Source organism: Pundamilia nyererei, unplaced genomic scaffold (assembly GCF_000239375.1).
Source record: "Pundamilia nyererei isolate P.nyererei 1_Seehausen unplaced genomic scaffold, PunNye1.0 scaffold00088, whole genome shotgun sequence".
NCBI lineage: Eukaryota > Metazoa > Chordata > Actinopteri > Cichliformes > Cichlidae > Pundamilia > Pundamilia nyererei.
In genome coordinates this window covers 2,557,505-2,568,167 of record NW_005187489.1, presented here as the reverse complement: position 1 = coordinate 2,568,167, position 10,663 = coordinate 2,557,505, and the positions used below count along the sequence as shown (strand labels likewise).

At 44.4% G+C, this 10,663-nt stretch overlaps 1 protein-coding gene across 1 annotated transcript in view; it reads left to right on the top strand.

Annotated features, from left to right (window-relative positions):
* Positions 1–10,663, top strand: part of crybg1 (crystallin beta-gamma domain containing 1) — a 28,625-nt gene that overhangs the window by 5,885 nt on the left and 12,077 nt on the right. Inside the window, exons 3-5 of the mRNA XM_013912369.1 lie at positions 3,525–4,780; positions 6,133–7,190; positions 7,631–10,659. Of these exons, the coding sequence (XP_013767823.1) occupies positions 3,525–4,780; positions 6,133–7,190; positions 7,631–10,659 (5,343 nt within the window). The remainder of the gene's footprint in view (positions 1–3,524; positions 4,781–6,132; positions 7,191–7,630; positions 10,660–10,663) is intronic.

The following is a 10,663-nucleotide window of genomic DNA, read 5'->3' as shown; positions in this document are numbered from 1 at the left end:
AAAAGAATCTGTGGAAGTCCAATTTTAAAATCCTGATCATAGCCTGCTCCCGACTTAGTGATGTGTTCAGTATCAGTTACCATGGTGATTAAGTCAGGTAGCAACTCTGAGTTTAACCTTGACGCCATTAATCTGACCTGGTGTTACACCCTCTGATCTCTGCGCTCAGTAAACTGATGACTTCATGTTCTCAGCTGCTTTCAAGTCGTATAGAGTCAAACAGGAAGTGACAAAAACACAGTTGGATGTGTGTTCATTACTGTGGAAGACCAAAAATGCTAAAATCATCAAATAAATGCAGATATTACTCAGCTCTGATTGTGACTTATTAGGTGTTGTTGCGTTTAATGACACATTCGTTCATTTGGGACTTTGTTCCTCCATAGATCATTTTCCTGATGTCAGTCCGGACAAATATTTTATTACAGATTTAAAGAATATGAAGAATGTTGTTTGTGGACATAGTTTTTAAAAACAGTTACTGTAACAATGTGCTTCTCCTTTAAAATGACATGCATATAATCCTGTTGGATCCTATTGGCCCGGAGCTACTTCCCATAAACAGAAACCTGCCAAACCCGTCCTCCTGTGCTATTTGTGTCTGTGGGAGGACCAAAACCTATGGGGGACATAAAATGCCAAAATTACTAACAATAAAAGCCCTCAGTAAATAAATGACGTTGGGTTAAATGCATAAGATTCATATAAAATAAATGCCTTCATTAATATACAGTATAATGTATATTTATAAGGCTTTTCATATGTAGTGTGTGAAACGATTGCAGTTCATTTCTAACTATAAGAAGCTTTAATTAGCTCGTGTGTAAAAGCTGAAGCTCAGGCGTCTTGCGCTCTTTCATTTTGATCTCCGTTATCTTTCCCGCGTGTTTTTATTACAGTCTAAGAGATAAGGACGTGGGGCATAATTCACACTGATATGGAGCTTAGTCCCCACCTACCTGACATTTGTCCCTGCTTTGGGTAAACAGAAGGGCAGCGGTTGGTGGACTAATACATGGCGGGCAAAGGTGGAAGGAGAGTAATCCCTCCGGGTTTCGACACGCTCTGGATTTCAGGCCCTTAAAGTAGGTAAAGTAGCTGCACTTCCACTTTGTTTTCCGTGGTTTGTTTCTGTTTGGATATGAACTGGAAAAACTGAGCCTGAGCCGGCCTCAGCTGCTGTTTGCTCAGTGAAAATATGGAAATGCTGGAAAGCAGAGTGAGGGTGTTGAAATGGGTTTGTCTCCCAGAGAAATGCTCCTCCGTCACAGCCGTGTGGTTCCTCTACACGACACTGAGACCTAAATGATCTGTTCGTGAAGCCGGCAGCAGATAACAGGCGTCCCATTCACACGCACGCTTTAGAATGAGGAAGGGTGTGCTGCTCTGCGCCAGCCTCGTCCACACCCTCTCATTTTTACTGGATTGAGAATTCCAGCTGGCTTTCACAATATTGTTTTTTTTCACACACTGTCTGTGATGTAGGAGGCAAAGCCCACGTCTCAGAGCCGTGACACGCTCAGGTAGAGGCAGTCAGTGCTGCCCGAGGAGGAGGAAGCTTTAAGCGTTTGAATTCTTCTACAAGGTGTGATTAGTCGTCGGTTCTCGGCGCAGTTTTGTGTGATTTTGGGGACTAACTTTGACACAGAACTTGGATTTCTGCAGTTTGGACTCCAGGAAGTCAGGATGGTGCGTAGCTGCTGTGGCTCCTGCTTCTTGTTCTAACATGTGCTCTTTGTTTTTTGTGACAACTGCCAGCTTTGGTTTTGCAGTGCGTGCATTATGAGCATCCGGGCTTCAAACTGGACTGTGGACGTCTCTGCTGTTCTTCCACCTGCTCCGATATTCCATGTTTGTTTTCCGGGTTTGTTCTGAGCCGTTTGAATCTGTGAGCTGTGGGAATGAAAGTGTTTGTGTCTTAGTTAGTCATTCAGTTTTACTGCTGCGTGTCATTCACTGCAGGGTGTCTGCGTTTAGTTCAGCTTTTCACTCTTTACACAAAAAATGGTGAAAAATATTTCATAATAAGAGAGAATAAAGATTTTAAGAGAGGATTTGCTTTAACGATGCTTCTGCTTTTGTTTGACATTCCCGTATTTCCCAACATTTGTTATAAGCAAAGTAAATAAGCTCAAAATAGAACAAATATCCAAAGTAAAGGAACTCAGGTGGTTAAAATGTAACAAAATGCTGTTTTAAACATGAGTATGAGTGAAAAATGAAAGTGAGGTAACGATAAGCTGTTATAAGAGCTTGTGTTCACAGTGTGGCCGTGCTGACTGTACAGCTTACCTCACATTACACAGAGAGCTGCTCCTGTTCAGAGTCACTCAGCCAGTCCATCCATGTGTTTGTGAGTAAATGAAGCTGATAAGATCAACCAAATCTGAAACGTTTCAGCTGATGATTTTAGTTTCTACATTTTGGGCAAACCTTCAAAGCTCATGTGGGATAACTGGCTGCTTAAAACATGTTTTTACCTGCGTCTGTGTATCAGGATCATATTCTGTCCAAATTATAAAACATGTTTTCAGCTGAAATTGAAAGAACTCTTATTGATTGCAGTCGCACCTTTTAAAGGAAGGTAAATTCCAACGATTTGCATTTCTGACTGAGGAAGAATATTTATCTAGAAAATCTTTCAGGTATTCTCGTCTGTGACTCAAAGGCATGTCGATGAAGGCACCTGCCAGTTTTCATTTCTACAGAAAAGCCGGCTCGTCTCGTCTCAGCTCGACTGAGAGATGAATCCGAGTCTGATTTTCACTTATTAAAGCATCAGGATGAAAGAATCGGCTGTTTGATTTTTATAAACACACCGTATGAACAAACACATCCATCAGTCTTCTCACAGGGAAAAAATACAGAAATACATTTAAAGTCTAATTGCATGTAATCATGTAGAGAAAGTCAAAAGCTCAGAGCGTAATTATCTGTTCAGTGCTTCTGCAGAAATATCAAACTCAGTCTGTTACTGTTAATCCTGCTGCGACAGTTGCTTTACATTTATTTCCAATGAATGGCTGCTGTTTGTTTTTGATGATGTTTCCCCGTCGCCGCCTCCTCTCTGGCTGCCATGTTGCAGTTCCTGCTGCTCAGCAGTGATTTGGATTAGTTGGAGCTTCTGACAAACACTCGCTCCTTCTCATCTTCTCAGTTTGCCTGACGAGGATCGACAAACATTTAAAGCTTCAGTTTTTACTTGGAGCCAAATAACCTGCAGACTCTTCTTTCTTGTTCTTGGCTCTGATTATATAACAGGATCTGTTTTCAGGGGATTTCCTTGAACTTCAAAAATGATTCAAATGTATAAAAATAGATGAAAAGGAAAAATGAGGTGATGGTGGTGGGATAACTTTAGGCCCAGACTGTATTTGTGTTTCAAGGAGTCCAGGACAGGCAGAGCGCACAATGCAGCTCAACCTCAGAGGAAGTACACCAGGTTGTTTTTGTGCACATTTCATTCTTAATGCAGTCTTACATCTCAGTGTTCATCTTTCCTGCCTGTCCTCTTTTCTTTTTAGAGTTCGGAGGAGAAGAAATCAGTGTTCGTCCGTTTCACCAACTTCTTCAGCTCCAAGAGGAAGAAGAGCAGCAGCCGGAATCATTCGAGCACCTCCACCGACAGCTCCCCGGCATCCCCCTTGTCTCCATGTTCGGCCCAATCTGAGCCAGAAAATGGGTTAAATGCTGAGCACAGCGACACTGTGAGCCAGAGCTCCAGCCGGAGTGCCTCCAGCAGGGCCTCGCAGGTCACAGTAGAGGCGGACTTGCCGTTTGCAGACAGTAACAGCACCGGGAGAAGCAGCGTGAAGGAGCTGGATGCAATCATGACTTCCACAGACCCTGCATCTGCCACCGAGCCAGATCCAGATCCCGGTTTGAAGTCAGAAGTGGGCTTCGCTGAATCCGTGGTGGAGGAAGTGAGCAAACGGCTGCAGGTGAATTTGGAACAAAAAGTACTGAAGAGACCAGAGAGCAGCAGTGAGGATGATATCATCAGCCCGACCACACTGACGTCACTTCAGATCCCACTTTCCAAGGCTGTGGAGTCCCCAAAGTCTCCTAACCTAACCTCCATAAGCTTAGCATCAAAGAAAGCATCGGTGAAGGTTGGAGAGAAGGGCCACAGCACGGCGCTGAGAGGAATAACTTTGTTCAAACAGGAGGGAAAGCCTCCGGACTGGAAGAGGGAAAACTCAGGAGGACCCAGGACGAGCACTCGAATATCCACCAGCAGCCTGTCGGGGGAAAGTGCAACCACGAGAGAGGAAAAACCCCGAGGCAAGTCTCCTGTCTTGTTCCACAAAGCCATATGGGTGGAGACACACCTGGGAGAGGAGGAGGTGGAGTGGGAGAAAGAAAGGGATGTAATGAAAAAGGAGGAGGGCTTTAGAGCAGACTCGCCTCCTCATTTGGCCGTACCTGCCACAGTAATTCCAGAGGACGACTCAGAGAATGAGGGAGCACCAGAGAGCCCTCCCACCCCCTCAGAGACTCCTCCGCTCAGTGGCAGCCTGCCACATTCACTCTTCTCCCTGTCACAGACTGTGGGGGAGGTTCAGACCCCCACGGAGCAGCCGGAGGGGCCGGACACAGACTCAACAAGGAGTTCTCCTCCGGTTCAGGAGCGACACCGGACAAGATCAAGCCGGGTCACACGCAGGACTGTGAGTCTGCCTTCGAAGAGCAAAGCTGTTGCCGAGGTGCACACCGGCCCCAAGCCAAGTGTGGACGAAGGCTCAACTTCAAAGAGCTCAAACACAACAGAGGCGAAACCGTGAGTGTCTGTCTGTTTTCATTTTCCTCTGCTTTTACAGCCTCTTTGATCCAGAGAAACAGAGCTCAGCCTGCATGCAACCCGAGCTCCGAGTTCCCATGGTGCTTTGTGCCAGGGCTGAACAATGGGGCTAAAACCTGCAGGGAGGCGCTGAAATATTCATCCACCCAACATCCAGCCACTCAGAAACACCTTCTTTAAGCTTCTGACACTTTACTGGATTTATCAAATGTAGGTCAGCTGTTCTGTGTTAACCTTTGGTGTTCGTTCACTACCTCCAGTTAGTCATTACAACCAGCAGGTCTCATGTTTGACCTCAGGATGCCGTGGAAACGCTCAGCCTCGGGAGGAGTGCTTAAAGTTTCTACACACGGTTGATTCTGCAGGTGGTTTTACAGACGGCACAGTTCATCCAGGTTTACCGTCATCGTGCAGGAGAACAGTGGAAACTGCATGTGTGAAGCATTTTTATGGCATGATTAGAAAAGAGACACAAAATGTTTGAGCGATATTTGAACTTAATCAGGTCAGAAAACACTACAACATGTGACCTTTCACATGAAGACTCACAGATGCAGTTTTTCCCTTTGGTCGTGTTGTGCAGGTGTAAACTGAGGAAAACATTTGGCATTTACAGCTGCTGCTCTGATGTTCGGACGAAATCTCCCTGCTAAGCGTCTGATTTATAATTTTAAGGACAACACAGAGTTTTAAAAGTAGTTTTCTTATTTGCTGTCTTAAAAGTGGAAGCTCAGTCAGGCAGAGGCTTAGAAATTCCATCCATGTATTGGACAGTCAGGTGGATTTACCCACTCTGGGAGGGGAGAAGGGCTTGTGAGCTTAGCTCCAGGTCTTCCTTTGTCCTCGTCTTGTGTTGCTGTAATTTTTGCTCTTTTTCTTTTCTCTGCTTCATGGCTGCTTTGTTCTTTCTCATGTCTGTTGCGTCAGCAGCTCGTTGGATCTGTGGATTTGGCAGTAAACTCTTCTTTGGACTCGTGCTTCACTGTAATAGTGCTAGCATTAGCTGTCTGAGGACCCTGAGGATTCAAGTTGTAACAGTGACTTCACCGGGGGGCTGTAATATCCAGGATATTTTTTCCTTCTCTGGATTTTTAGCCATAAATTTATCTTAATGGCCTCCAAAGGCACAACTGATGGTCTAAATATGCTGCATTTAATTATTTTTCAAACATTTTTTTCTTTTTAATCATTTATGCAACAAAGTATTACAAAGCCAGAATCTAATTTGCTATAACACTCGGTGGTTTTCACAGCGTAGGATCTATCTACTTGTGTGGATACATAAAGTGTGTCTACAGCTGTCATTAAATGTTTTCTGTGTTTTCTGACAGATGGCTGATCCTCCAAAACAACAACGATGCTGATTTTAAGGACACAACCCTCGATTGGCCCACACGAGAAGACGAGTCTTCACCCTCTGAGGCAATTACTCCGGAAGCCATAGTTAAAGGTAAAACAGACTTGGAGGCCTCAGACTTCGATGACACTTCTGCAGCATCAGACATGTACAAAAAGAAGCCAGCAGCTGCAGAAGCAGCGGCGAGAGGCCAAGCAGCCGACCAGGCTGCAGCCCAGAAACGAGGAGTTATAGGAGCAGCAGAAAGCCGGCATACCACGGCGAGTGGAACAAAGACCCCGACCTCTGCAGCTGGAAACAAGGCCAAGAATGTCCCAACAAAGGCAAAGGGCTCCACAGAGGGCACAAAAGTGGAAACTTCCAGTGATAATTCAACACAAAGAGACAGAGCGGTTGTTATGTTGCCAGCATTAAAAGACCAAACCCGCGCTCCCTCCGGTGCTGCGGGTTCAAAGTCTAAAATCCCCAAAAGATCAACATCAGACGCAGACGTGAAATCGCCAGTGACACCAGATAAGACATCGGCGCCGGACACCTCAGGGCCCAAACTACAAAAACAACCTAGGACCAAAGAGACTCTGAAATCTCCAACAACTGCAGCCAGACCTGGAAGGAAACCAAGCTTTGAGGAAACCAAAGGAGGAAAATCGGTGTCGGGGAACATTTCTCCCACGAAAACTAGGACCGGAACAAAACTCAGTAAGGACAAATCAGATGAGGACTTTGAGTCTGTGAACTTGCTAAATGACGTGGAAAATGAGGAGAGAAGCGGTAAAAGTGGACACCCACCACACGGGGAAAGTCCGGACGTCAAAAAAACACAGCAGCAGAACGATGTGGAGAGCCGGCTGCCCGTTTCATCTCCGACGAGAAAGAAGGTTGATATAACCCATAGAAGGGTTTCATCGGGTCAGATGGACTCGGACAGACCTAAAACAGTCCAGAAGACAAGTCGAGAGCAGAAAGATGCAACAGCTGACGAGAGTCCTGGGAGTGAGACGCCGCCACCGCTACCCGAAAGTCCAAAGAAAGGTAAGAAAGCTCGAATACAGCATGTCGGACCAGGCGACATGAGGGGCGGTGAAGGAGGACATATGAAACCCAGGGGCAACTAAAATGAACAAGCGGGGTTTCATACAGAGATCTTGATGAAAATACAGACTGTTTTTCATCTGTTGGATCGGGACAAACATCTGGTTTGCAGATGTTTGCCAATAAAATGCAATCAAATAAAACATATAAAGTTAATAATAGACATGCATGTATTACACACAGTTTTCCATTATCCTGTCCCACCTGTTCCTGAAATTACAAAGTTATTTTTGTGTTAAAAATATCACCGTAAAGCTCTGATACAGTTACTGGTATTTACTCCTAATATTTTAACCTGTTTATTTTTTATTTTGGCGGTGTCTCTGCTCCATCATAAGATCCATAATTTCCTGTCTGTCTGTGTTTTTTGTTTTTCCCAGCAGGAAATGTCCCACCAGTGAAACCACCCAAAACCTTTTCTAAAAGAATCCATGGTGAGAGCGATACTCCGACCTCCAACATCTCTCCACCTCCCACCAAACAAGAGAAAACCGTCTCATCAAGGATCTTTAAATGGAACGAAAACATCAAACAGCACCAAAAAATGCCTGCAAAAGATTCCCCTGAGACTTCGTCGTCTGTGAGCAAACTTCCCACAAGAGGCCAGAGAAGCTCCAATAAACTAAAACCCAGACAACGTTCCCAAAGTGGGAATTCTGAGGACTCAAATCACAACACATCGACAGAGACGGATGTAAAAGCACCTGAAAGCGTCACGGCGAATGAGCGTGACAGTAAAGACGTATTTAAATTCAAGTCGGAGGGAGAGGAATGTATTATAAAACACACCGATGAAACCAAAGTGAAAGAAAAAGAGATCGGAACCAGTACAGCAACTGAAGACATTTCAAACATCCAGCGGTTGCAAAACAGCGACGCAGTTATTACAGAAAGTGCTCCGGACACAGGAGCCGAGGTGCAGTTGAGCTGCGAGATCGACAAAGCAATTCAGTCTCAAGTTACTGATGGAAGTCGAGCGGAAAACGTGTCTGTTATTCAAAATAAAAACACAACACGAGAACCGAAATCCCCGTCACTGAAAACACTGAAGCTAACAGGAAACATGAATAAAAACACGGCACCACGAACTCACGACACAAAACAAGCTCCTGAGGATGAAGCTGACATGCTAAGCAAACCCGCTGAGGGTGACAGCGTTCAAAGGGAGATACGTGGACGTATTCCTGGTAATAAAATAAAAGCATTCACTTCCAAGCAAAACATAAACGGCAGCAGTTTTCCTGCTAAACTGATGTCAAAGGATGACTCAGATCAGTCTAAACCAGCCAATACAGAGCAGCAAAAGGCTTTATCAACGGAGGATCAATTAACAAACAATAGGGACACGTCCCTGACATTAAACAGGGCCTTAGCAAAAGATGTTGAAGTAGAGGAGAAAAGCAAAGAGGAGGGTGGCAGGAAACCAGCAGAGAGGTTGGGCATTCAAACAGAGGCTGTGACTGTTGGTGAATTGTCCAAGAATGTTGAAAATCAGTTGCACAAAGAGGCTCTTTTACTCGCAGGAGGATCTGAAGGGAAAGGCTCAAAACCAAATGAAACGCTCAGTGACACAGCAGTGGAAAGCACTGAGTCACAGAATAGTTGCAAAGAGGCGCTCAAGGGCATAACCGCAGAGAGAGCCATAAGAAATTCAGAGAAATCAGCACATCTGTCATCAGAGGACAGAGGTTTATCAGCTGAATCCAAGGAAGAAACACACACAGGGATTACAAACGCTCTGAAAGAACAAACGAGGGAGGAGCGAGCAATACTCCATGAAACTACAAAACAGCAGCCTGAGATGTCTTTGAAAGAAAACACAGAGAGCAGCGGTGAGAAAACAAAAGCATCAGAAGTGAAAAATGAATCCAAACTGCTTCTGACAAAAAATGAGGAAGTCGGAGGTGAAGACACAAGTCTGGACGACAAACATGACAGAGATGTAAAAGGAAAACGAACTCCAGAAGTAAAAGACATGAACATGTTCGATGCTGAAGCTGATAAAGAAAAGAAGACTTTATTGAACGTGGCTCAAGAAAACAAGAAGGCGGCCGCTGCTAAAGACCAAGGTGAGGACATTACAATAAAGGCTAATCTAAATCAGGACCTTGCAGAGGTGAAAGCCTCAAAGAAGACATCAGAAAAACATATTTTAAAATCAGATACAACTAAAGAAGTAAAAGCTGCCAGCACTGAAGCTACAGAGGATTTGTCAATGCATAGCTTGGTGAGTGTGACTGAAGCTGTGAATGCTGATATTAAATCTAACATCCAGGAAGACCAAAAGTCCATAATTGTTGGAGACCTGGATAAGGACACAACAAAACCAGTCAAAGATCCAGATGATAAATTAGACCAGAAACCAGAAATGGTAAAAACTGGAGGTCAGGAGAAGATGCTGAAGAGCCGGAATATGGATGTTATTCAAGACCAGACTTCTCTAAGTACTGAAGACACCAAAGAAAAAACCAAAACCAGTGACCTGTCAGTGGACAGTCTGGGGAATGATGCAGTGACTGCAGATAATGAAGTTGAACTTCGAGGTGAAAGTATAACAAAACCAGCCCAAGAAAAATCACTTCAAGAGAAGACATTGGAGAGCCAAGAAAAGGTGATAGTTCAAGAACTGATCTCAGTAAACACTAGTACAGAAGGTACCAGAGAAAAGACAGAAGTCAGTGATTCATCAGTAGAAAGCCTGAAAAAGGAGATGGGCGATATGAATGCTAATATGAATGCTAATAGTGTTAGCAAACAACAGACTGACCAAGATGGAAATGTTACCAAACCAGAGATTAACCAATCAACAGGTTCAAAAACCAAAGAAAAGACAGAAAACAAGGATGGTAACAAATCTGGTCTAAAATCTGGTCTGAAAAAGCGAGTGGGAATAGTACAACCAGAGTCTGTCGTGCAGGCAGAAATCCAGATTCAAGACCTAAAGGCTGTCTGTGTGGAACCTAAAGACAAGAATGAGACCAAGGATTCATCAGCAGAAAGCTTGGTGAACAAGCCAAGAACTTTGGGTACTAACAGTGATGCTGGAATCCAACAGGACCTGAAGTCTGTAAAGGTTGAAGTTGACAACAAAGAGGAACTGACCGAATCTAAACTTTATGAATCTGAACAGAAACCAGAGACGGTCGGAGCAGAAGTTCAGGTTAAAACAACAGAGATCCCAAATACAGACGCAACCCAAGAACTGACCTCAGGTGGCTCTGAAGGTGCCAATGAAAAGACTGAAGTCAAAGTTGCATCAACTGCAAATGCTGATAATGATGTTAGTAAACAGCAGGTCCAGGCTCCTGTAACCGTTAACAACCAAGATGGGAGCATAACGAAACAAGAGAGTGACAAATCAGCAGAATCCACAAGTCCAACATCTGCTCTAAAAGCAGAATCTCTGCAGGAGG